The 27,294-nt window shown below is 41.5% G+C and overlaps 1 protein-coding gene across 13 annotated transcripts in view; it reads left to right on the top strand.

Annotated features, from left to right (window-relative positions):
* The window catches only part of APLP2 (amyloid beta precursor like protein 2), a 67,078-nt gene that overhangs the window by 21,523 nt on the left and 18,261 nt on the right, over nucleotides 1–27,294 (top strand). For 12 of the 13 annotated variants that reach the window (XM_053997110.1, XM_053997108.1, XM_053997111.1 and 9 more), the window contains 5 exons: nucleotides 17,925–18,098; nucleotides 19,317–19,446; nucleotides 24,114–24,226; nucleotides 25,737–25,906; nucleotides 26,767–26,984. In XM_053997110.1, coding sequence (XP_053853085.1) covers nucleotides 17,979–18,098; nucleotides 19,317–19,446; nucleotides 24,114–24,226; nucleotides 25,737–25,906; nucleotides 26,767–26,984 — 751 coding nt within the window. In that variant the 5' untranslated portion in view covers nucleotides 17,925–17,978. Of the gene's footprint in view, nucleotides 1–7,704; nucleotides 7,837–17,924; nucleotides 18,099–19,316; nucleotides 19,447–24,113; nucleotides 24,227–25,736; nucleotides 25,907–26,766; nucleotides 26,985–27,294 lie in introns of those variants that run through there. The other variant, XM_053997112.1, reaches the window with a different exon arrangement.

The raw sequence follows: 27,294 nt of genomic DNA, 5'->3' as shown, positions 1-27,294 counted from the left end.
CCTTCTGGTGAGGCTCCTAATTCAGAACTGTACTTGAAATTGCAAGATTGCCCCCCCCCCTTTTTTTTTTTTTTTTTTTCCCCTAAACTGTTGTCTGCACGCATTATGCAAATGTTCTCTACTTGCAGTGCATTTGTCACAGTGAAATGGCATCTCCTACCACAGGTTTTACTTGCTGGGTATCTTAAATGAGGTAGTTAGGGCTCTGACTATGCATTAACTATATTAATGTTATAATTTGCTTTTGGGTATTTTCCTTTTCAGCTTTTTCCTATAGGTGCCAATAAGTCTCAGGTTTGTGGGGAGAAATGGGTTGACAACATTGTGCAAACTTTTACAATTTTTCGATGTGTAGATATATAGTTATTGTGTGCTTACTGGTGTGAGTTACAAAGCAGTAAGAAGGAAGATTTGAGTAAATTTGAATTAACCAAAATGACGTGTTTTTTCTGGTTTGGAGAGGTTGATGGCTCCTCCTCAGATACAGTAGAATAGATGTAACTTTAGCCTGTTAATACTGTTACTTATACAGGGCACGTGGTTGGTGCTGTAGGAACAGCACTCTTACTCCTGAGGGGCAGTGCACAGGGAAAAGTGCATTTTGGGAGACATAATTTGGCTGGGATTTTTTTTTAGAGTAATTTCTTAACATTAGATTTGATTTCTTTTAATTTATGAATTCCTGCAACTGTAAGCAGGGAGATACATACACATGCACACACACACACTTTTCACATGGAGATCTAGCTTGTGAATGACACTTTTTTACTTGTTCAGCACTAGATTTACTACTTCCACCTCCATCTGCCTTCTCAGTTGGAGTTAAATATGTATTTGTGATTGAGCGTTCTCTAAGCTATGCTACCTTAGGTGAGAACATGGAAAACCTACGTACCAAAGAATACAGAAGTGCAATCCACCTTTTAGCCTGGCTTCTAAATGTCCATAGGTTCTAATGCTTGCTCTGCAGGATTGATGTTTAAAACACAAAATTTTGTCTTTATGTGCATTTGCAAGAGTTTTAAGTTACAACCTGAGATGAATGATCAAAACACCAATGCTCTGCAAATGATGTTAAACTAATCTCTCTAGCAGCCAAACCCAGCCTGCTTAGCTTTATGTAATCAGGTGTCCACCTGATCAGGAGCACATGTGGCTAAGCTGCTTACCAGCTTTTCATTTGGAGGAATTACAGGGATGTTTTGTATACAGCCAGTGGGGAAAAGGATGTACTCCTTATTCTTGAAAGATCAATCTGTAGATGTACTAAATTGAGTTCTAACTCTGTGTTGTCGTGTTTGCCTGCTGTGGTAATGCTCTTGTACAAATGAATATATTGCAGACCTTCATTTTAGTGTATATTTTCAGTAGCCTCTTAGGCGCTCTTAACTAGTACGCACGGTCAAATGCTGCTGCTCTCTGTGGCATTTGGTGATTTATTTCACTTTCCATTTTTGCTGGTGACAGTGGGAAGTCAAATCACATGTTGGCACTGTTTCCTGAGGGAAGCTCACTGCTGGGTGAGGCATAGTCCAGAAAGCCTTTTGTTCTCTACTACAGGCAAGCCTGGTTCATGTACATTTCATCTGATTTAGAGATTTCTCCTGGCAAGACTGGCTCAAGTCTGTGAGGACTGGTGCAGCTGGACTATCCTGATGTTGGTGTGTTTACTACAAGGATAGTGGCTTCACTTGAGCTGGTTTTTTCCTGGTGATTTGTTCCTCAAGATGACTCTGTTGGGCTGTGCAGTAACATCTGTTAGCAGTGGTTTGAGGGAATTCTTAGTTCTCAACCTGCAGATCAGTGGCTGCTTACAGAGCTTAGTCTAATCTTCTTTGCCAGTGCTTTCTTGGGGGATTCCTCCTCTGGACCTTCAAAAGTCTCACCAGTTATTTCTAGTGCCAGGATTTCCTGCACAGGTGAGCTGTGCGGTAGAATGCTGTGGCTAGACAAGGCCTTCAGTTGATGAAGCAGAGTCTGAAGTTATTTCATGCAGTATGTGAGCTTCAGAGAACCTTATGGAAGAGACAAGTCGATAACTGTTTGGCTTGGATGGCTTCACTGTGCTTTGAGACTAATGGAAAATCATTATCAAATGATGATTTTGAGCTCAAGTTTTTCAAACTACCAAGTATGAAGGGCATTAAAATTGTCAGTATAACTTACACGCAGCCTGAAAAAAAAAACCCCAACGAAACCCACAGAAGGTGGGAGCTTTGCCTTGGTTCCCAGTTGCGCTGGAGAAGCTTTGGGGTGAGGCACTGAGTCATTGATGTGTTACAGCTGTTGGCAGTGTCAGCAACCTGTGACATCGTGCTGAGGTGCAGCAGATGATAAACATGCCTCAGAAGTCAGATACCAGGCTCTGGCTCTGTGACAGGGATGCATTTAGGTAATTTCATACAGTAAGCTTCTCTCTAACAAAATTATAGTAGTGAAAAGTGTATTTTGATCCAGGTCAAGGACAGGGACAGGCAGACACAGGCACACCAAGCTGGCTGGGGCCATGCTTTACTTGACTCTAACAGCAGCTTGATACTCAATGAAGTTTCTATTAAAAGTAGCTAATTATCATCTCCTTATGGATGGCTTCATGTTTAAATAAATGCAGTGTTTAACACTGAAAGTTCCTGTTCTCGTTTAGGTTTCTTCCTCCAACAAATGTTTTCTGGTTATGTTATATTTTCAAATGTGTGAGCTGTTCTGAGGGTCAGGGGGTTGGTTTCTTTCAATTCTTGCATTAGTGAGAATTTTATTTTTCTTTTAATTCTCTACTATAGCAGGGCTTGTGTTTTCTCATGAAGATGTTGTGTTTGGGTTCTTGAACCCATCAAAAGCTCCAAATGGAGCCAGTGAGGTGAACTCAAAGATCTGCATCTGGTGATGATGTTGCAGAGATGAAACAGAGGTTTAGCAAACTACTTGGTATTTTCCAGGACTTGTCTTACGCTAACTTCAGTACTGAGATGCTTAAATCAAAAGCCAGACATTTGGATTTTTAATCTTTGGAGTTTTCTTTAAAGGCTCTTATGTTATTTTTAGCTCTAGCTCCCTGCCAAAAGCTTTGTTCCTTTTCTTTTGGATTTTGTGTTGATGAATCTCACTAGTTATGATGTCATTGCATAGTGTGAAATGACAGCAACAAAAAGAAAAATCTTACCCATGCCATCTGTTACAATAAATCTTATGCACTCCTGTTAGATTCCAAGTGGATTTGGATTGCATATTTACAACAGAAGCTGGTCTTTGCTTAGACATACAGTACCCTCCAGCATGAAGCTTTTAATCACCAAATTCTCTATATGATTTTGGATTTGACATGACACATTGCCAGGTCTAAGTTTAGTTGGTTTTTCAATCAGTGTTTAATCTTCTGTCATTCATATCAGGCCTAGTAACTTGCCAAAAATGGTCCTAGAGGAATCTGTGTGAATTAGGATAATTAGGAAATTAGGATAATTCACTAATACCATTGACTTCTTACACTGGTCATCTTACAGTAATTGTGGCCTGAAATAGAGAGGGGAAGATTTGCTTTAATCTCATAAGTATTCTTCTCAAAGATTAAATGCAAAATGTTGATTCAAACCTGTGGTTGGTGTTCCCAGAGAGTGTATTAGCATTTGAATGTGTCTTTCCCTGCATAATTTATCAAAGCCCTCACTGAAGAAATTGAAGTTGATAGGTGTTTTGTTTTATGCTGCAAGATCACAAACATGTTTAGAAACCCTAAAGAAGAATGAAATGGTGTCAGGATCCAAGCAGAGCACAGAGCCTGCCTTAGCTGCCTTGGTCGAAGATGAATTCTGAAATGCAGCAGTGCTTGTGCATGGACTGAAATGTGCTGCCTGCTCAGAAAAAAGGAGACTGAGAAATTGTTGAGGGTGCATGTTATCGTGGAAACCAATTATTAATCTTGAATGGAGCAGGATGCTTGTAGCTCCCATTTGGACTTGGGATAAGATTTAAGTGCCTCCAAGTAGTTTGAGTTGCAAGGTTTCAATAACCACTTCATTTCCAGAGGCTTTGAGTAGAGCCTCAGTACTGGAAATGTCAGGCGGTGGAGAAGGTTTTCCCTTGGTAACCAGCCAAAAAAATGGAGATTTTGCATTTCCAGTGTATTGATGTATTAGAGCTCAGCCTTTGGACATGGATTGACATGATGCTGTGGCTTACCTGGGCAAGACCCAGATCCCAGGAGTGGCTGAGGGAATTCTTGAGGGGGTCACAGAGTAATGTTGTGGTGCTCCTTTGCATGTGTGAAGTTTGGACTTGGGACAGAGCATTGTGTCACTGCAGGAGACACTGGGGAAAGAAGGGGGAAAAAAAAGCATGTTCCTGCCCCTGTCACTCCTGATAAATGCTGTCTTGTTCAAATTGCATCAATACTTGCCCTGCAACAAAGCCAGTCAGTATGTGGGCACAACCGCTTTCTCGGAAGCAATTTCCCAATAGCTGAGGCAGAGATGAATGATCTGCCAGAGCAAAGGCTGGATGGGGTGGAAGGGTTTGCACTGCTGTATGCCTGCCTTGTCTACAGCTGTCTTTATGGGCTGGATCACAGCTTGTCACCTGTTCCATCCCTCTCCTCCTGCCTATGGGCTTATGCACTTTTTGTCTTTTTTTCATGGCATACACATTTGAGTTTGTGAGTAAGAACTTGCACTAATCACAAGAGCTGAAACCTATTACCTGTGTTTGAATCCATAGTGGTGTGTTTTATGCAGTGTTTTTAAATAATCCTTAATTTCAAATCCTTGTGTCTTGCTGCAGAGTATATCTTTGTTTCTCAGGTTAAGGGTCAAAGAAATAAACCAGCTGATCTCTCCCTGCACAACAGGTCCTTCCCTTTGCATCCTGACTGCCAGGAAGAGGAACTAGAAGAGCTGGATTCCTCACGTAGTTGGGCTTTTAAATGACAGGAAATCTTCTTTTGAATTTGCGAAAATGTAAAATCCACAGTACAGACAAAAGGCGTTTTGAAGTTGAGGCTGAAATTCCTGGGTTTGGGTGGATTTGTTGCGCTCAATTCTACTGAGCAAGCTTTTGCAACTTACTTCACACGGGACTTAGCGTGAGGAGGAGAATACTTTTCAAAATATAACTATATGAGAGGTTTTCCACAGAGCATCTACAAGCATCTACAGCATGTTAATTCCCTCTTTCACTGCAGGGCCCAGAGCAGAATGCAGCATTGTAGTCCTTTTGTAATAGATGCTGATGGATTTCAGGAGCAGTGCTGTTCTGAAATGGCCACTGCCATACTTTTAGTGGTGTGTGTGCAAACTGCTAAACTGGGTGCTCTAAGGAAGAATATTATGGAGACAGCCAGGAAAATTTTGGGCTGCAAGCTTCATGTGTGCTGTAGCAGAGACATGAGGAGCACTGCTTTCCAAGACCCTGAATGGCCTTTTGCTCCAGGCAAAAGCAAAGATGATTTTACTGCATTTGCTTTGTTGTCCTTGATTTCAGTTTGGCTTTTTGAGCTTTATGTCACTGTCTTTAAAGATTTTTGCAAAAATTTGAATCATTATTCCTGATTATCTAAGTGCCTGATAGCTTTACTCATAATTTTGTTGTTTTATTAGGCTGTGATTCTTACATTTATTTTTATCTTATAACTGGGGGCATAACAAACATTTAGCCACAGCTGGCAGCAACATTAACTAAGATAGGTTTAATGTGCTAAACTTTCAGCAGCTCTTTCCTTGGTGTTGACTTGGAGATGCATTGCCACTGAGAGTCTTTTGTCTTTTTTTAAGAGGATGCTTCTGACCTGCTCTAAGCTGTGTCTCAGGCCATAAAAGAGGGCTGATTTTTACTGTTTATAACAGCAAGCTTTAGATACACCAGATCAAGCAAAGCAGAGATTTCTTTTTGTTTTCTAGTATTTGCCTTGGAATGACTGCTGTGCCTTGGAGTGGCTCTTCAGGTAGTTCTTTTGAGCAGCATCCATATCACAGTCTCTGCTTAAAACATGTCCAGGATGATGCTCTTCACTGATGAAGAGGATTAAAATAGTCATTAAGCTGCTGAATACACCAAATGTCCTGTAAGGTACAAAATAGAGACTGAACATGCTGGAGTGATGCAGTCTGTTGGAATGCATCAGGATGGGGACATCTTTAGCTTGAGCCAGACTTGAAATGCTTGTATCACAGAAAGATGAAACCAGGGCTTAGTTTGTGTATGGAAATGCTTGGCCTAGTGCTGTCTGTAGAGACATTTTTTTTGCTCTCATTTTTCTCTTCTATGTTTAAGTGGATAGTTCGTCCTGTCTGCCCCACCTTGACTCCTGAGTGCCACTTAAAATGGTGTGCTTGGCACTATTGTTAGGATGCTTCCTGCAGTGAATTAACTTTGGGAACAACCCAAAGCAGAGGACTGTTCTTACTTATTCCCACCTCTCTGGGTTAACATCCAGAACCTTTAATTGACAGTTATAACTATGAAAATATGGACAGCCTCTAATGCAGTTGTATGACTGTGACTGAATAGTTGATGCATTTGCCTTTGTTGTCCTGGCTTGACACCCACAAATCCATTTTGTGCTGGTTACCAAACCTGTTTTCCTCCTCCAATAGGTACTACAATGAGATACAAAAGATCTTAGTGCAATATTCTCAGAATGTTCCTAGCCTCATAACACAAATCCATGTAGTACTGGTCCCACTGCTGTCCAGGCTGGCTGGGAATTGTGCAGGGAGAGGCAGCCTCCAGGATAATTAAAGCATGGAACTTATTTGTGCTCTCAGTGATTTTCTTTCATAAGATGTCCAAAGTAATAATATTAGAATGAGGTATGCTTCTGGCTGTCTCATGCTATTGCAGGTGATAATTTTAGCATAGCTTTCTTGTGTGATCGCTCTTATGATTTGAGACATCTGAGTAGATTCTGTGGGGTTAATCCACATCAAGTATTTGCCAGATTCTGGCAGAGTTAATATTTGCAGCTGAGATGTGTGCATAGCTGGGTTTCTGAATTAAAAAAACACCTTAGTGGACCATGTCTGAAGTCAACTAGTGAAACATAAAACCACCACTCGCCAGGGTTAGAACTTCATGCAACATTTTTGTCCTTTGACTTTGAGAAGGTACAATTGAAATTACTCAGCCCATGGCTAGGAAAATGGTGAGTGGCCAATTGCATCAGTAGGCAGATCAATCTACCCTCCAACCATCGTCCCAGTGATCGGATTTGCATGTTAAGTCAGCATTTTCATCGCAGTCCTTGTCTGCTTGTGGGGTCGAGGAGAGCAAAACACGTTTGGAAGGCTGACCATTTATTTCTTTCTCATTCAAGCATGTCTCCCAAGATCATCTGAGCACGAGAAAGAAAAGCATCTCTAAGTAAAAGTCAATAGTGACTTCTTTCCCTGCCTGATAGTCTTTTCCAAGCAGGAAGATAAAGAATTGTTTGGAATGCTTGTGTTCAAAATAACGTATCTTGACAGTTTTCTTTACAGTTCCTCCAGCTGGTCTTTATATTAAAAAAAAAAAGCTGCTATTATGGACAGCCTGGGAAAAGGGTTTAAAAAACAAATTAAGAAATACTAATACATTCAGAGACCTTGAAGAGGAATATCAGTTGAAGTAATGGAAATTCTCAGTGGACAGTGCCTCTTTAAGGCATAACAAGATTATCTAAAACTGTTCTGCCTGCTCTTTTTCAGAGAGTGATATCCCTTGCAGTTGCAGAACAGGCAGTTTTTGCTTCCACCTTTGGAATAAAGCTTTCAGCACCTGATTGTTCTGTGCTTAGAAGCCTTCAGTGAAGTGTCAAATTACTTAAAACTCATCAAGAACCTGCCCATCAGGTGGGTGCAGCTGCAGCATGTAAGTTCTTCTACTAATCTTATGGTCAACTGTATTTCAGCTAAGCCGACAGAAAAGAATCATGTTCTCTCCCCTACCCTGAAATTTTTCAGAAAATGAATAAAGAAACATCACGGAAATAATTATCAGTGTACAGAGGGGTCATGCTTCCCACTGAAACCTAGGAGAGACTATTAATAAGTTAAAATCTCATTTTACCAAAGATAAAAATCACCTCTCCCATTTTGTTTATTTCCATGCAATGCTACACAATCTGATACAGCTCAATAGAGTGAAGAGCTATAAAATTCAGCATAAGAAATTCAGGTGTTCAACATGCAAAGCTGGGCAAATATTCTGCAGTGATAGCCCTCAAATATTGGAGGTTCTAGGCTTGCTTCTGTGAAGCTAGTTTTACTTCCTGGATCAGCAAAATCAGTAATGGGCATCTCAACCCAGCCAGCTTGAGTCTGTTCTATAAATTACCACTTAATTTTCTAATAGCATTAGGCAGCTGTTCTAAGTAGAGCTCTGCTGCTTCCTGTGAAGGAGCTGGTTAATATGTCCATTAGAGCTTGTGTGCAAGCCTAGCTTGTGGGGTGGTGCTGTGACTGTTAAACCCCAGCTGATGAATTAATGCTTCAGAAATAAAATGCTGCTAAATTACTAAGGATTGCTTTTAAAGAGTGGAAAAAATGGAAATACATTAAGCCATTGCTGAGGTACTTTACTTTCTGTGACCCTGCTGCTGACAAATTTTGGGCGTACTTCAAAAGGCTTTTTGTCATTTGACTTCTCATGTGTCAGACTGCTCGGTCCAGGTGTTTGAGAATGGATAGAAATCTACTTTTCATCCTCTGCTTTGGAAGAAGATAAATTGGGAGATCTGAGCCTGAATTCTGCTGATAGTCACAGGATTTTTTTGAGGACTGGTTGGCTGTGTGTGTAAGCTTAAAAATGAGCAAATAAAGCTTTTGCCCTCAGACTCTTGGAAGTAAGAAGGGTTGATCTGAGCCTTCTTCCAGCACTCCAGCTTCTTCCATACTTAACCAGGGTGGTGCTTGGCGTTCTTCATTCTGCCCTTGCTTGAGGGCTTGCTCCCTCACCTTCAGTTCGCTAGCAGTAGTGGAAGACAGCTGGCAGCCTTTTCACGACTCTTATTGCTGGCATCAGAAATAGCTGCAGTAAGGAAAATGAAAGACTCTTTTGGTGACAATTTGAGATTTTTTTTTTGCTGTGAGTGGTAGGAACTTTTCCTAATCAGCAGCCAACTGTAAACTAAACTTTCTTGGCACAGTGTTCGCATTGAAGTTTTCTTTAAGGAAAAAGATGTTGTTTACCAGAGCTGAACAAACTTACAGTGCCAGTATAGGAATATCTTTAAAGCACTGATTTTTGCATACCTAGACATTAAAGGTTCTTAAAAGATCTTGTTTCATATGTGAGCAGTCATGTAAGCTGCTGCCTGAAAGATGCTCCATAACAACTTTGACTAAATAACAGGAGGAGGTGTATGGGAAAATGGTTTTGGTTTAAAATCCCAATTTCCATTATTTTAAAAAATATTTACAAAGAGCCAGAGTTGCTGTTTGTTCTCAGTTACAGATACTTACTGCTGACTGTTTCATAGACTTGAAATTTGTAGAAGTAACCTGTGCTTTTGGGTGGACTTAAAGTAGAAAAGTATCCTAAGTTTTTATTCTGGAAACAGCAAGGCTATTCCATAATTTTTTGGTGACTTGTTAATTTTTGTTCTGGATCAACATAAGCTTGACGGACCTCGGGGAGCAGCAGCAAGGATAAAAGCAGCCCTGTATTTTAGTGGTTTCCAGTTTTGAAAAGGTGGTCATTAGCATGGTTTAGAAAGCCAAGACTTAAAAACCTCATAGTTTCCTCTGCCGATTTGAAGTTTCATCTGAATTGTTTGGAGGACAGAATTACCAATTAATTGGGTTGACTTTTGGGTTTTTTTTACAGAAGATAGTGAATTTAGAGGTGGAAAGCAATAGGCATGACCCTTAGAGCTCCAGCGTGGTCAGAGCAGGACCTGTTGAATCATTCCTGCGTGCTGTCGGGAAGTTGCTTTGTAGCCTAATTGCAGGGCTTGAAAATTCCAAGTATTTTATCATGTTTAAAACACATGCAGTCTGTGCACATAAATAATCAATCTGTGATGCTGAAAAACAGCTATAAAAGGGATGGATACTTGAACCAAGCTCAGACTGCATTGCAAACCACATTCCTGCTTGTTATCCTTCTTTTATCTTGCTTTTTTTTTTCTCTCAGGAATTTTTCCTTGCCACTTCAAATTCTCTGTTAAAATACACCCTTCAGTTTCCTGCTTGCCTTTTGGATCATTGTGTTTTAGATAGAAGTGCAATCTGTGCAGCCTTTTTATATGTAGTCAGCCGAGTGGTTAGACAAATAGACAGAGTGAGGAACCACAGGTTCCAGCAGTGGCTCTTTTGCACAACTCCCAGTGAGCTTCACAAGATCTGTGAAACAAATGGTTGTGCTGTTTTGAGGAAGGAATTTTAGTTTGTTCCCTCCTGGAATGCTAAATCACTTTGAATCAGTAGTAAGGGGTTTGTTTTTCTGTGCCTGATGTTAACAAATTATTCTGTCTCCTTTCTGCCAGATTTTGCCACTAGGGAAGTTAGTGGACAACTCATGTGGGTGTGTGACTTGTGATGAGTTTTCGTCCAAGAGTTACTTTTGCCTTGAACAAATTGCTTTGAAGTGATGAAAGATTTTCTGAATGTACTTTCCTGTGTATTTTGGAATGTGTATCCTGATAACTACAGTGATTATATTCCCTAACTCTTGTGTAGCTAAAGTGCCTTAAGATGGCTTGAACTCTCCTATCAAACCATGGAGAAGTTGCAAAATAGCATGTCTCAGTACTTCTTCACATGTGCTGCTTTCAGTGATACCTTTGTGGTATCAACAGTATGGTTCATATTAACAATCAGCTCAGAAATTAAAATCCTGAGAGTTAAACTTTTCAAACATTATTAAGCCATAGCTGCTGTCCTTAGGCTTCAGTTTGGATCTCTGTTCTGGTAGTCCAGGAAGACAAAACTGTCCTGTGGCCATTTTTTCGGTAGAATATTAGTGAATGTGAAAACATTAACTTGCACTCAAGTTTTCACTTGCTGACTGACAGGGCATCTTGGGTCTCTGTGCCTCAGATGCCCAAATAATTAATGTGGGACAGTGGTAATTAGTCGGGCCATACAAGACAGAGTGATGACACAGATTGGAGCAAGGAGACAACATTAAACCGAGCCGAGCCTGCTGCTGGGTGACCTTAGGCAAGTCACTTGACTTTGTGCCTCAGTTTAGCCCAGTGATAACTGGGCTGGGATAGGACTTAAGGTGGCGCTGTAAAAAGGGGACTTCAAAATAGTGCCGTGGCAGTGTTCTGCTGCAAGGGGAGGGAAGTGGCCATGAGTGTGTCTGTCTGACACAGCTTGGAAATTGTCCCTGAAATCCTTGTGACACGTGGAAGGTGACCTGGCTGATTAAATCTATTTGGACTTACCTGTGAGTTGTGTGAGGATTATCAGTGTTTATTCTTTCCTCTTCCCTTGCCCTTATTTTTAAGGAGGCTTTGTGTTAAACTGTTCCAGTCAGCCATTACACCCAAACTGTACTTTTGAAAGCTTGAGGCCCTGAAATTGATCTTTTTCAAAGGATGCAGTTTGGGGTACAGTAATGTTTGTTCAGGGAATGTTACAGTGGGGTTGTTACGAACTTTTGTCTCTCCAGGGATAGAAAAGAGGATGCCAAAGGCAACCGTGTTACACAAGCAAATTCAGGAAGCTGAGGCAGTGCTGAGTCATGGCTTTTCTGGATTTGATCACCTCTCCCCCAGCCTAGCGCTGTCTGCAGTGTGGCATTCCCTATTGAATGCAGCAGTTCACAGTGCAAATGTCTCACATGCGGATTATGTGCTCTTTGACTCCTGTAGGCCCTTATCGAGCATCTGGAGGGGGAAATAACCTGATACCTCCTGAGCACAAATTCCAAGGGCAAAATGGCTGCCTATGAGTCGAAGGTACTTGGAAATCTCATCTTTTCCTTGTGGAATGTGCAAAGCAGTAAGGAATGCTTCAGGCTGCAGCAGGTCTTTGTAATCCTACGGCTGTGGTTGGCACACGTGGAAGTACATGGATTATTGTCACTGAACTTCTGAGTGTTCAAGGCTTCATGTTGGCCATAAACACCGGCATCTAAATATAAACTGCACCCCAGCTACCACTGCAGCTCTTGCCTTGGCTCCCAGTTCTCTGCTGGTGCAGACTCCTCCACCACAAAAGTCAATAAAGGATAAGCAGATGAGAACTCCACCCCTTCCAGCAAGTTAAAGCAAGCCAAAGACTGCTTTAGTGAGATTTCTGCCATTTAAATTCAAAAGCAAACCCAGGCTGGTATTATCAGCTCACACCAGATCGGCCTGCAGACAGTAATTCTTCCTGTCTTGGATCCCTGCCCATGTGCATTATTGTAATTATCAGCAATTTAAATAAAAATAAAGCAATAAAGCTAGGATGAGCTGCTAGTCTGTAGATTTACTGCCTGCTGTGTCAGGCATTCATTAGCCTTCCTGGGTTCAAGCCACCTATCTGCTGAATAAAAGCAGGAAGAGGAGCTAAGGAAAACAATGCATGAAACACCATTTGAAGTATGAATTGAGAGCTCTGCTTGCATTTACAAGTTATGAATCCAAAACAGGGGAATTTTAAGTATTCTGTCCAGAAGTTCTTGTGTGTAAAGTTTTTCTGCCAACTTCCCTCACTTTTTAGTTGAAGTGTTGGTTTCCTCAATACTGACTTACCATTAATTTCCAGGTGAGATTCATGGCAATGAATGTTAGATTTAAGGGCTCTATGGCACGTTGTGATCCAGGAAGACTGGACTTTACAGTGCCAGCTCAGCTGTTCTCCTTCCAATAGCTTCAGTTTGTGACTGCGGTGGCTCTTGTTAATTTTCATTTTGCCAAGGGCTGGCCTCTCCTTCCTGTGGAAGGAAAAAGGCCTATGGACATTAGCTGGAGGCAGCACTAATATGTGAGGTGCAGTTGAAGCAGTTGAGTCCCTGCACAAACATTCACACCAATTTTTCAGTCCAGAAAGGGCAAAACATTAGAATCCTCACACATTCAAAAGCAGCAGCCATGGAGGGTTATGTTCAGAGGAAAGCTGGTAAGGTAACAGGGCTCATTTTTGTGTCAAAGGAACTGTTAGAATTTCTCAGTGGTCTCAAAAGTGTTTGATTTATATCCTCCATATCTGTGAGTATTGCACTGACAGAGGGAGATTTGCAGAGTTGCTCAGATAGAATAGGAAATGTAATTAAAAAAAAAAAACAAAAAAAAAAACAGAAAAAGTTCTTCCTTCAATTTAAGGTGGGCAGCATGATTTATCTGAATAAGGACAGTGCTGAACAGGCAGTTCTGAAGTCCCTCAGGTTGTGGTTCATGTGATTTAATAACCAGTATTGCTTTATTGCTTTTGTGGGCCTTCACTTAATTAAAAACAAACAGCACAAGTTTTGTTTTGTTTTGTTTTTTTTGGTTTTTTTTTTGTTTTTTTTTTTTTTTTTTTTTGGTTTTTTTTTTTTTTTTTTTTGTCGGTGTAGCAACAACATTGTTGTGGAATACATGCAGCTCTCAAGAGCAGGAATTCTGATCTGACCTGTAGAGAATCCTACAAAAGGCCCTGCCTTGTTAGTTAAGGCAGGGTATGCCCTCAGCAGCCAGTAATCTGTTCTCTGGCCACCAAGTCAATGTGATTCTCTATTGGAGCTTTCTTCAGCAGCTCATAAATTCTAGTGGCTGGAGTGTCAGTCTTAAAACAGCTTAAACTTCCATGGTTTTATGCAGAGTGTACTCTTGTGTTGCTGCAGAGGAAGCCTGATGGAAAGCATGGGTGGTGTGGGTTCTCTTCACAGGCTCTCCATGCTTCTCAAGCTCCCATCCTCTGTGGTTTTGTTGGAATAAAGGCTCATTCTGGCTAATCTGATCAGATGGACCAGGCTCTAATCAGCTGGATGAGGCTCCAGTCATGTTTGACCTCACTGAAAATGCAGAATTCAGTTAAATAGGACATTTTGCAGATACCTTTGTGCTGTTAAGGGAAGCTTAAGTTCTTAGGAACTAATTTCTGTGAATTACAGTTATCAGCTTCTCTTCACAAGAGAAAAGTTTCAATCACCCTTCCATCCTCAAGTCCCCATCAGCATGCTGGAAGATTTTCAGAATAGCATTCAATAGGGAGCTGTATGGACAGCATGTGAAATAAGTTACTTTGTGATGATGTTTAACAGATTCTGGCAATAAAAGGCAAGGGACATGAGTGTCATTTTCATGTTTATGTTTTTATAAACCAGAACTGCAATGTACTGCTTGTGTTTCAGGGGTAGATGTAAAACATTCTTTATCTTACCAAAGTCTCTAGCCTTGTGTCTCATCCCTTTGGGATGGAGGATATTTGTAGGAAGAACAGATATGACCCTTTTTAACACTTGGTGCCCAGGCCTCCAGGTGGGTAATGCTCACACATCAAATCCTTTTTCATAAGCTGAAGAGGCCACTAGTAAATAAAAGCCAGGATACTTGGGCAGACACTTCCATCAGAGAAAAAGAAGATCTAGAAGCTTGAATTCCAGGGTTTTGGGACCATAAATCAGGCGCTGGCTGGCAGGGTGAGGAATTTAACTGACATTAACTGGCCAGAGATTTATGTGTTTATGGAATGAAAAACATCTTTGGTCTTGGAAAGCAAACTGGATTACAGAATTATGCCAAAAGGCAGAGCCCAGTTTCTCCCAAAACATCTTGTAAATGCAAGTTCCAGTGAGAAAAGTAATGGCTTATGGAACAGTCTTTTCCCAAATAACATTTGTGTTGCTCTCATATTACGTGTATGTATTAATAGGAAAATAACTACTAAAATAATGCTCAGCAAGGACGTACACGACTGGATGAACTTTCTTCCATCGTGTGTGTGTTGCCCCTCCTGATCTGTCAGGCTCCTTATTTAAGGGATTGAATAGTTGCTTCCCAGCACTAAAAGAAGCAGCTGCTTCCATTTATGGCTGGGAAATTCCCAGAGAAAAATGTGCTGTCGATTTGTTCATCCCTTTGCAATGTGGAATGATGGATTCTCTGAAGTACTAAAGAGCTTAACTAAGGACATGGCTTTATCCCAAGCTTCATGCCTGTTTACATGTTCTGCAGCCTTCCTTTTGCAGAGTGATGCTTGAGTGCAGCTGAGGGATCCGCTTCCAGTTCTCATACACTGAAGGCAATTATAGGAAACATCAGACAGTTACTTGGTCCCAAAAGGTGACCTTTTTCCCTGTTTAAGTGTCAGTGTTAAAGGTGTGGCCTCCATGAAGCTTGAGGTGCTGTCGTCTCGTTACAGCTAAAATGAGATTAAAGTACTAAATTAAATAACTGATATGATGGAGGGCTGGAGTGGATTGCCGGTGGAGGAAAAATTGAAGTCCATTGCTCAGAAATCTTGCCTTGCAGGTCCTGGGGTTAAAGAATCAACTCATGTATCTCAAACTTCATTAACTCACCCAACAGCACAATTCAAGAGAAGATTTCTGCTGGCTGATTAAAAGTGATGAAATCAAGCAAGTAATTAGTCTCATCTGTTCAGCTGTGAATTGGGGCTTAGCATGTTCTGGTAGCTACGGCAACAACACTCGACTGATGCAAGCTATGTGAGCAATCCAAGAAGGAGGAATGATACCTTTGCAGGGAGCTAGCTGGAGAGGCAGCAAAAACAAACACTGGCTCGAATCATTATGTAAATAGGGGGTGGTCATGATTTCTGGAGGTTGGTATGTGTTTGAACAGGAGTTTTGCTCATGCAAGAAGTGTGATGAACAGATTACTTATGGGTGTTTCTGCCTCTCAATGGATCCTGCACCTCTCCTGCTCCCTTTATTGTGCTGCAGACTTGTTAAGTTTGAAGGAGTCAGATTTCAGGCATCAGCAGTGCTGTCATAGCACGTACATTTATTCTCTTTTGATGCCTTGTATTCTTACAAGGGTTAATGCTTCCTGGGTTCTTGATCTTGCATTTCTTTCCAGTTTTTTTCCAGGGGTGGAACTTGGATGTGGTTGCGATGTTGTCATCAAAACAAAATTGTTTTGGGGATTGTTTCCTGCATGTTAGGTCCTGTGTTCTCTGGAAAATGATTGTTGGTACCAAAGTGGTGTTTGGAGAGAGATAAAAATGGCCTCTTAAAAAGTTTGTGTGTGTTTAGGGAGTTGAAGGATCATTCTACATTTGCTTGTTTCTTCTGAAAAGACATCAGGGAGGAGGGTGGTGCAAGACCTGTCACAGGTTCTGGTCTGTGCACTTGTTAGGTGTTTATTAAAGGCTTGATTTCTGCAAGAACCAAGTTACTGCACCGTATTCCCAACCTCAGTCTATTCCTCAGAGTTCCTCCTGTACCTGGAGGTACAGGACTACGTGACTCTTTTTTTCCTTGGGACGGAGAGTACAACAAACATAACCACAGTAAACTTGAAAAATATGTGTGAATTTGGCAGCATTTTGATACTGGGACATCAGTGCTGCTATTTCTTACATGTAGTTTGGTATTTCATTACTTTGTGGCCTGTGCTAAAACATGCTGTCATGAGCATCTGTTGGTTGGAAGGGTCAGAGTAAGTAGAAACCGTATAAGACTGTTTCTCTTAAATGATGCAAGGGTGAATAGTACTTAAAGCTCAGGGGGTCATTTTTCTGCAGTTAATACTTGAATTTATGCTTTTGTGCCTCAGGTTGGTTTTCTCCCCCAAGCACTAATCTTCTGTTCGGCACTAAACAATCCTTGACTTTCTGAGTGTTGAAATGTCTTATCTCCAGGCGGAGTGATAGAGGGAGGGGGGAAAAATGAGCTAAATGTAATAGTTATAAAAAGAGTTATTCTTTTTCCTAATATCCTGTAACTAAGAGCTGCACAAAGAAGTTGTCCGATTGAATTCTACTCTTTACTCCTTTATTTCCTTTAAGCATACAGCTATTGATATGAGTTGATGGGGGTCTGCAGGTGGTAGGGAGTGAACAGTGCCCACAGTAATTCATGCATTTTTCAGTGCACAAAAAGTTAAATATGAAGTCAGGACTGATAGCCTGGGGTAGTGTTGCCTGCCAGGAAAAGCAGCTTAAGGCCAGCAGACTCTGTGCATTGCTGTTTCTATCTGGAGAAGTTGAAATGGATTCCATTCCCCTAAACACCTTAAAGAGCTTTGGAGTTTATCTGTTTTTTTGCCTTATGCCTCTTTCTGTTTTGCAACAGCTAGTAATTAAGGAGAGCATGTTCAGCTCCCAGTATCCACTTGGTCTTCTCAGAAAAAAAAAAAAAGTCTGCAATTTAATTTACTCTTCTTTTCCTCTTTCAGTCAGCCAGCAAGATTTCAGAAAGGGGCCCTGACCTTGTTTTCATTGATCAGTCTGCAGTTTGACCCAAGTGTGGGCCTGGACTGTTAGGTTCTTGTCTGTCGGTGCAGTCTGGGAAGTGCACAGAATACACATCTGAAACAGCTCCCCATAAGAGTGCACTGAATGGGACACAAGGCTTTGAGAAGCTGGTTGTCACAGCTGTTTTTTTCTGATTCAGTAGAAATTATCTTTATTTGTATGTTTGAGCAAAAAATCAAAAAAGCAGAATTCTTGCAGTGGGACACAGTTATTTTATTAGTAGTAGTAATACCTGCTTGTGTGTAACCTCACAGAGGTCCTTCTGCCAGAAGTTATTAGGATTAGTTATTTGGTAAGTTTTTCAGACATCTGTTTTAGTCCATGTAGGTGCAGCCTTTTAGTGGGAATTACTCTTGGTTTTGGTAAGCTGTTGTTTCAATTATAAAAACAGGGTTTGGGAAAACAAGCCTTGCAGGTCAAAACTTGGGATGGGCTCACCATCTCAAGGAATGTTGTTACAAAATAGTTTGCAAGACTCCACTGATATTCTGGATCAAGCAGGAGCTGTCTGAGAAGATGCCAGAGAATTTCTGGTTGAGTTGTTGAGTCTTTGATCAGATAATGCAATCAAGGTGTTTCTTTTTTGGTTTGTCTTCACAGGCCCTTGCAGCCAATGCTGGGACTGGGTTTGCAGTGGCAGAACCTCAAATTGCCATGTTCTGCGGGAAGCTAAATATGCATGTGAACATCCAGACTGGGAAATGGGAACCTGACACTTCTGGGACCAAGAGCTGCTTTGGAAGAAAGGAGGAGATTCTGCAATACTGCCAGGAGGTGAGATTTTCTGTGTAATCCTGAATCTTCACTGCTGTGAAGGAATCTGATTCCAATTTAGCTGTTCAGTAGCAAATAAACCCTACAGGAGATGCGCTTACTTTTGTCTAGTCCAATTCTCTGCACTGTCCTGCTGTGTTATTGTCCAGGAAGAACAGGGAGGACACTGCAGTGGGATTTAGAAGCTACCTCAGATCAGCTCACACTGCCACAGAAGGTCCTTGGTCTATAAGTCAGAGGTATCTTTATCTGTTTGCAGGGCTTTACCCCAGTGTTCTGCCCCTGAGCTGGTTAACCAGTGTCTGCTCTCTGTTGCATAAAATGAAACCTGACACCTATTCTAGTTAGAATGTGACTATGCTGTTCTTAGTGACATGTTCAGATCAGGCAGAACGTTAGAAAAATATTTTAATAAAATTTTGTCAGTATTTTTAAGCTCTTTAGACTTTATTGAAAAAGATATAATCATCTTCTAGTGTGTTCCAGATACACTGTAACATACTGGTCTTGTCCAGTGTCTTTAATTGCTCCTCTGAGGTGACAGGCACATAAAATACCACAAGGAATGTATTTTTTTTTTAATGGGAAAGCAACAGAATGTACCATGTCTGGAAGGGAAAGGTTTTTAAACTCTTTTACAAGGCTGATATAATGGGGGCTGCATTTTTTTCATGTGGTAGAAGCCTATATATAAGTCAGTGTCTGGACTTCAGACCTTGACTAAGGCATAAGGATCGAATTAATACATCATAAATGGACCAGGCATGAGGAAACCTGAGGAGGTGGGTGCACAACTTGACAAGTGATGAGAGAAGCTGAATATGTTACTAAACCCTATTTGTTGATGATTGCTGTTCCAGGGGGTATTGTGCTGCTCCAGAAAGAATTAAACAGCTACATCTCCTCCAAACCCAAATACCCAAATGCTCCTCCTCCACTGCTGTGCAAATCCAGACCTCTCAGCTTAGTGCCAGTAGGGGCTCTTGCCCTGACCTGGCTTTCTCCTGCCTCAAAGCAGTGGCATATCTATTTCTGAAGCCCTGTGTGACAGACAGCTGGAGCTTTTTTATGTCTCCAGCTGTCCTGAGCTTGATCCAGAGCAGAGTGTGTGTCCATGTGCAAACTCCAACTTGTTCCTATGTAGAGAATCAGCCTCACTGCTCTGCACTTTCTCTGTCCTTTCTGGAGAGAAACCTGTCTGTCTGTGCTGTTCCCCAGATGTACCCAGACCTTCAGATCACCAATGTGGTAGAAGCCAACCAGCCCGTCAGCATTGACAGCTGGTGCAAGCGTGGGAAGAAGCAGTGCAAGGACCACACTCACATCGTCGTGCCGTACAAGTGCCTGGGTGAGTGTGTGCTTTGGGTGTGCTGTGCATTCCTGTGGGAGAAGCAAGGAGTTGCCTCCTGGATTCTTACAGAGGGAGCAACTCAGTTTGTTAGACTTGTCTTGTATCAGGTTGTCATTTCCACCACTTCCACTGTTTCTCTTTCTGAAATGTTTTTCTTTTACAAGATGGAACTCTGTCTTTCTGGAGCAGATCAACAGCTTGGTAACAGCTGTGGTAGAATAATGGTGCCTGGCATGAAAAACAAATCCCCATTCTCTCTGCAAATGCCAAAAAAACCTGAAGGCTATTGTATCTGAGTACCACAAAGACACTGGGATTTAATACTTTGATCCTATTTTTGTGAAGCTTTAATATTTTGTTGCCTTGGAGACTTAAATGCTCTGTGTGCTCAGACTTCCTGCTTGGTCTTGGCAAGATATCTCTATTTTATTTCAATGGCTATATTTAAACTTTGCTGTTTCAAAGAGGCTCTTTTTCTTGCAGCTGTATCCCCTGTCCCCATTTTGAATTGTGAAAGAATATGAGATAAACTGTGATGGATCTCATGGTGCTTTCCAGAATGTCCCCACTCGCTGGAATCAGGCAGCATGTTTTAACTGGTTAACTTGTGACTTTTGACCTGTGGGTTGTGGGTGACACTGTGCTTTCCCACTGCACTGTATCTTCTTAGGAGTGAGCTTAGTCTCAGCTGGCTGACTTTCTTTTCAGTTATCTGCTGGAAAGAGTTGTAAGAGGTTTGGGGAGAGTCTGATTGCTGGGAGCATTCAGTAGAAACCAGTTTTCGTAATTTGTGTCTTTATCTCAGGTTACCATGTGATTTGACATGGGCTAATACCAGCAAAGGAGCAGAACCATGTGTGTGCTTTGTCCTTTATGTAATGCCTTCTGTGAGACAATCATAAAGCACTTCATTAAACATAAAATTTATTGTGGACACATCCTGGGAGAAAGGTGCTTGTCTTTATAGATGTGGAAATTCAAGTTTGGGAAACAACCAAGCCCAACTGGATCATGAAGATCTCCTTATGATCATCTCCTGATCATAAAGAGAACTTTTGATGGAAATAAGGATGAAAGCAAGATCCCTGGATTTGTAAGGAGTCATCTCTTTTAGAAATAATCATTCCCCCTGTTTTCCAGCTGAAAAATACGCTGATTTTACTGACACTGTCCTAAAATTTGATTAGCATTAAACTATTTATTCAGGTTTTTCGTTAGTGTATTTCACAGTTTTCATGACTTGCAGGCCCCAGCCTGTGAGGCAGCTTTGGTTTTCAGATCTGAGTTGCAAGTCTGGAGTCCATATGTCTATAAATCTCTGTCTTCAGCACATTGCTTGTTGTAAATGGATGATGCATTTCTCTGGAATTATAGTCAAACTGTGGGATTTTGATCCCTTTCTGAGTTGTGTTTTCCTTGATGCATTAATACACAGGAGACCTTGAGGTAGGATCCTGTCACCATACCCTGTTTAATCTTCCCTGCCCCTCCCCCACCAAGGAAGATTCCTTTGTATTTCAAAGGTGAAGAGAAGAACTCATGAATCTTCTGCCTTCATCCCCCAGAAGCAGAGTCCCTTGGTTTTAAAGTTTGCTCAGTTTTACTTTTCTTACCAGAAGCATTTAAACCGTTCCTGATAGAATAGGATGAAAGATTATTAACTCAAAAATTTAACTGGCCTATTTTGACGTGAGAAAATGGGGAAAATACAATCTCTCTTTTTGTTTAAAATGTAAGTAATTGCAAAGGGATGATGAAGGTAATTTGATTTCATTGTCTTCATTTATCAGGTAATCTAACACTAAACTATTTAACTTCTCTGTACTTTGTAGATGTATCCATGATCTGCAGTAAGGGCTGCAAAAAAAATTGGTCATGCAAACAATATTTAAAATATATTTTGAAAAGATGGTGTGAAAGATTGGTTTGACAAATAATTCTGCTTTGTGGAGACTCTATGAGGAAAAGTCTTTGACTTAAAAGCTTTTCTCCAATTTTAACAAACGACTCCTAAAGCTACTGGTTATATGTGCAGGGAATGCTGCTTTGAAACACTTGGGCTGAAGATCTTTTCCTGGTCTTCTCAGAGTATCTAGCTCCTTATTTTAAAATTACTGAATGCAGCATTTGAATCTGCAAGAAAGAAAGAAAAACATCAGCTTGGAGAAAATGTCATGTTTGGATTCCAGTGGCAGTGTTTGCTGGGATGTCTTGGGTAAGAACAGGATGTGATGCTCATTTAGTTCTGATCTGTAATTCATATGTGTTGGTACCAAGCTGAATGATAATGGAAAATTAGGCAAACTAGCTTTTAAGTCCAACTAGAGTCTGTAGAGCAGAGAGATTCTCCCATCTTCCTCAAAAGCAAAAGTCTGGGTTTGGCACAAGGATTGTGCCAAAGCTTCCTCATGCTAGTCAGGTTGTGGTTATCTAGATACTGGAAATTAGTGAAATAGTGTATTTGCTGACTCTGGTTGTACTCTGATATTTAGGCTGTATAGTTTTTATTTTCCGGCTCTCTGTGTTTTGGTTAGGGCAGTGAATCTGCTGCGGTTGATCTTGAATTAAACCATCTGGGAAAAAAAAACAAAACAAAACCAAACAAGACTTGCTCAAATACCGAAAACAAAGATAATACTCTCAGCATATAAAAATTTCCAGGCTGTTACAGCAGCAGACAACATGAAGGAACTTTTCAAATGAGCTGCATCATACCAAATAGGTGATTCAGTAGTTTGAAACTTTTTTGTGCAGTCTTCTCAAAGATTTGGGTGAAATCACATCAGTAAATCCTTTCATGGAAGAACAACTATTTATTAACTTGCACTGTAAACTCTGCATTCAGTTCAGCTTTTGGGGTCAGCAGGATCACCCCATGCTCATTGTTTTACCTTGGACTCTCTGAGACCCTATTTTTATTTAGATTCTTAGAAATAATTTTTAGAACTGGTGTGACTTGTCTCCTTTAGGAATATACCAAACCCTCAAAGCACACTGTCGTGGTTTTAAGTAGTTTGGTTTTTAGTTACGGAAAAATCCATGAGCTACGGAAGTGATTCCCTGTAAGGACCTTGGCAGCTTCCTTTGACCTGACAAAACCAATCAGCTGGCTAGTTTTGAATACTGACACCCTGTTAAACCACTTAAGAGAGCTGACCATGCCTCTGTGAAATCACATTTGAAAAGGAACAAACCATGGAAAAACTCTCTTGTTTCTGGCTTTTGAAGAGACAACTGGACCCGCACTGGGCCAGGACTTACTCTGCCGCAGGGCCAGGCTGGGCCCAGCTCAGCCTGTGACTCGGCCGAGATTCTGCCATGTTGAGTTCCAGCCACGGCTGATGGGCCAGGCCGGCTCCGTTTGGCGTTGGCCAGAGCAAAGCCGGGCCCTGCTCCGGCCGTGAGCCGCCGAGCTGTTCTGCTGGCACTGCAGAAAATCACGGGGTTGAGGGCAGAGGCGGCCCTGCAGCCCCGCACAGAAAGCATCCCGTGGCTGGAACTGACCGCGGCAGGGGCCAGAAAACAGAGCGGCCGCTGCCCGGCAGAGATCACATGGTCATCCGCAGGCCTGGACGAGATAGTAACTCTTTTTAGTGCACAGATGAAACTTGCAGACATCAATCCTCTCTTGAGTGAGAGAAAAGGAAAGGGTGAAGACACGTAAAGGAAGCAACATGGAGACACCAAGGTCAGTGAAGAAAGGGTCAAATCCCGGATGGGAGGAGAATGAGGAGATGCCTTAGTCTTGGGCTGAAATTCTCTTGTAAGGCTATGGTGAAGATATAATTGATACATCAGACTTTTTTTTCCCCCTGTAACTCATGGACTGCATTGGAGGATCTAGGTAGCATTCTAACCACGACTATGAGCAGAGGCACCTGTGTTGACACAAGCAGATGTTGAAGTAGCTGTGATCCAATGAGAAGCTTGAACAGAGAGAAATGAGAGAGATGAAAAACCTTGCCCCAGGGATGGAAGAAGAAAACCTCTGTTCCCAGGGAGAAGAGAACTTTTGTTTCTAGAACAGCTCATCCTCAAAATTGCACCCCAATAAGCTGAAATGACCCATGGTGGTAGTTGTGGGAAAACTACCAAAATGTGGGAGGGACTTCACGATTGCAGATTTCTGGGAAGGTGCTATTAGTGAAAATTAAAACCACAAGAGAACTGTTTCTTGTGGAAAAGTCACCATGGCATGGCAGGAGAGACTCCTCTCCCTAAGTAGACTAAAGAAAGATTATTTTAAAGTGGTAAACTGACTGAAATTATCAAATTTATCTCTTTACATTGTCAGTGGAAAAAGAAAGAAAAGTTGGGGGGCAGAGAAGTGTTCTGAAGGTTTATTCTGATTTTTTATTATTTTTTCTTTTAATTCTGTTAATAAAGTTTAAAGAAAACTTCTGAGCCTGCTTTGCTCTCCTCCTAGTCCTTATTGTCAAAGCAGAAAATGAATAAATCATTCTAGTGGGTGCGCTGGGGTTTGGCCCAGCAGACCCCAATATTAGGTGAGTTGGCCAAGAAACTCGGTGAACCAAAATGGCTACACTTAAATTGGTATTTCTGCCTGGTTCACATGCCCAGAGTGCCCTTTGGAGGAGTTCTGGGAGGGTTTTTTTGCTGTATGAAGTTGGACGATTGTGAACTGTGGCCATTGTGTTTTTCAGTGGGTGAATTTGTAAGTGACGTCCTGCTGGTGCCCGAGAAATGCCGGTTCTTCCACAAGGAGCGCATGGATGTGTGTGAAAGTCACCAGCACTGGCACACTGTGGCAAAGGAGGTAATGGAGCCACTGGGATGGGACTGTTTATTCTGGATCTGTCCACTTGGATATTTGTAGTGTTGGAGCATAGCAGTGTTTTTCTCTGTATTGCTTGTTCCCATGTTCCAGTCAACGAACTGAGGCAGACAGCAAGGAAATAAAAATTTAAAAGTACTCAAGTGACTTAAGAAACCTGTGTAGCAATTGAGTTATTCTTCATGAAAAGCTGTCCTAAATAGCTTATCCCTATCACAGAGGTAGGAATTTTTTTTTTTTTTTCTTCTTCCAGGGAGATACAGTGGGCATAGGATAGTTCCTGTTTTTCTTGCACATTTTGCTTTAATGTACGTTCTGCTGCTGGGGATTTGGTTGGGAGGGCTTGCCTGGGAGCAATCAGAGTTTTGTTGGGACTGATTAGTGGAGGTTTTATATAAGAGATTAATTATATTCTCAGAATAAATCTAGCCCCTGGTTTTAGGGGAGGTGGATCTGTGTTTTTTTAAATCTGACTAGCTAAATTGTTGCAAAAGCTCTGCACTCCCATTTGAAGCTGGGGTAATAAAAACAAGATGATGACAGAATGTGCACATTTTCCATTTTCTAGAAGCAACAATTGTAGAAACAGCAACACAAAGACCAGTTGTTAACCAGATGAGGTTAAGGATGGTCCACTTAGAATTCCTTTTTCCTTAAAATCATGTGAAAAAAATCCATCTAAATAAAGCTGTACTAGAGGAATTGTCTTTTAATTGAGGGTAAACTTGTAAATGTTTAGAAAATTGAAAAATCATTTACTTTAGCTGTAGTTGTAGAAGTTTTCCAGCAATATTTGGCTCATTTAAAATCAGTACTGTAACAAAGCAAAGCACAAAAGGGTTCTGATGGGTATAATAAAACTTTTCTTCATTCTTTCCCAGGCAACTCTAAGCCAAGTATTTCCTTTGCTTAAGAGAAGTGGATAGACATAATGTCTGAGCATAGTTTACATTTGACTTTTTTCTTGAATTATCTGATTGATTTTCATAAAAAAAAAAGCATGGTAAAATAATGGTAAAATAATCTTGACACAAAGTCCATTTGAGCAATTATTCACTTGCTCCAATGTAAAGTTTAATAGATAAAGTGTAATGAAATGGCCAGCCCAGAAAAAAAAAACACCCTTTCTGGTTCTTTCAAGTGTTCTCCTTTGAGTTGGCACAAAATGTTTAGGGTTTTTTTTCTGAACTTTGCCGGCTTGACCAACCAGCAGTGGTTGAGGCCGGATGTGAAATGATAACACCAGTAAGTACTGGGTGTTTCTGAATCTGGGAGTTTTGTGGTTTGTTTTTTTTTTTTTTTGGTTTGTTTTTTTTTTTTTACACTACAAGTTTCAAATCCACTTTCCTTTGATGTTCAGATTTAGGTCATATGTTGCTGTTGTTTTTGCTGTAAAACTTAAACCATTCTTGAGGTATCTGATAGGCAAACTTGAGCTTTATCCAAAGGAAGAGCATGATGCTGAACTGACGTGAATGGGCTCCCCTTTCAGGCCTGTCTGACAGAAGGGATGATCCTGCACAGCTATGGGATGCTGCTGCCCTGTGGAGTGGACCAGTTCCACGGAACAGAATATGTGTGCTGTCCTCAGACTAAGGTTGTGGATGAGGCTCTGTCCAAGGAGGAAGAGGAAGAGGATGAAGACTATGACCTTTACAAGAGGTACAGTTCTTACTGGTGTAGATGTTGACAGCTTTGCACATGAAGCTGCTGCTTGGGAATATTTCACACAGAAACTCCCTTTTAGTAAATTTCTGTGCTTCTGAGTTTCCTAAAGAAGTATCCTAAGCCTGAAGAGGACAAATGACTTTGCAGTCCCCCTTTTACTGGAGGAGCTAAAAACCCCCTCTCCTTTCATACCTGCAGAGAGTTGAGGTCATTCAGCCTTGAAAAGAGAAGGCTCCAGGGAGACCTTAGAGCCCCTTTGAATGCCTAAACAGATTCCAAGAGAGCTGGAGAGGGTCTTCGGACAAGGGCCTGCTGGGGCAGGACAAGGGGGCATGGTTTCACCCTGCCAGAGGGGAGGGTTAGATAGGATATTGGGAAGGAATTCTTCCCTGTGAGAATGGTGAGGCCCTTGCACTGGCTGCCTAGAGTAGCTGTGGCTGCCCCATCCCTGGAAGTGTCCAAAGCCAGGTTGGATGGGGCTTGGAGCACCCTGGGATAGTGGAAGGTGTCCCTGCCCAGGGGACGGGGTGGAACAAGATGGACTTAAAGGTCCTTCCCAACCCAAACCATTCTGGGATTCTGCAGTAGGAGCCTGACTCAAGGTTAGACTTTCACTTACTGAAAAATGGAAAGAGGCCACATGAAGCCAGAGCCATGGAGAAACTCTGCCTGCAGCAGCAGGAGTGTCTGTAATGAGGGATGTCCCCTTGCTGTGAGGGATGGGCTAATTAATAGTTGGTACACTTACTTTTCCCATTTCTGATGTTTCTAGAACAGATGGAAAGAATCATTATTCTGGTACATCCAAGTGATTAGCCTTAACCTTACTCTCTAATTTATCTGTGTCCCTCCAGTGAGTTCCCTACAGAGGCAGGTGTAGAAGACTTCACAGGAACAGCTGTGGAGGAAGATGAGGATGAGGATGATGAAGGGGAAGAGGAGGAGGATGTGGTGGAAGACCGTGATTACTACTATGACAGCTACAAGGTTGACGACTACAATGAAGAGACCCCCACAGAGCCCAGCAGCGACAAGGCTATGGCTGAAAAAGAAGTGAGCAGTGACATGAAATGTAAGACACATTCCAGTCCACAGGCTTCCTGCTCCCTTGAGATCATTCCTGTTGGCTGTCAGTTAGTGATGGGGTTTTGATCAAGTCGATAAGTGCCACTTGGAAGTTTTATTTGCCAGATAAGTTAGCAAACAGAGGAAAGCTGATGATGCTTGTTTCAAGTGTTGAAATTAACTCTCTAGAGCATGGGCCATATGTTTCCAGATAAACAGCAGTTCTGCTGGCGGGAAGCCCAGTGTGTGGCATGTTAAACAAGCACCTCATGAAGGTGCAGTGAGGAGTCAGAAAAGCCATATCTGCAAATTTTGGA

Source organism: Vidua macroura, chromosome 22 (genome assembly GCF_024509145.1).
Source record: "Vidua macroura isolate BioBank_ID:100142 chromosome 22, ASM2450914v1, whole genome shotgun sequence".
Taxonomy (NCBI): Eukaryota; Metazoa; Chordata; class Aves; order Passeriformes; family Viduidae; genus Vidua; species Vidua macroura.
The sequence above is the reverse complement of the archived record's forward strand: the minus strand, read 5'-3'. Positions and strand labels throughout refer to the sequence as shown.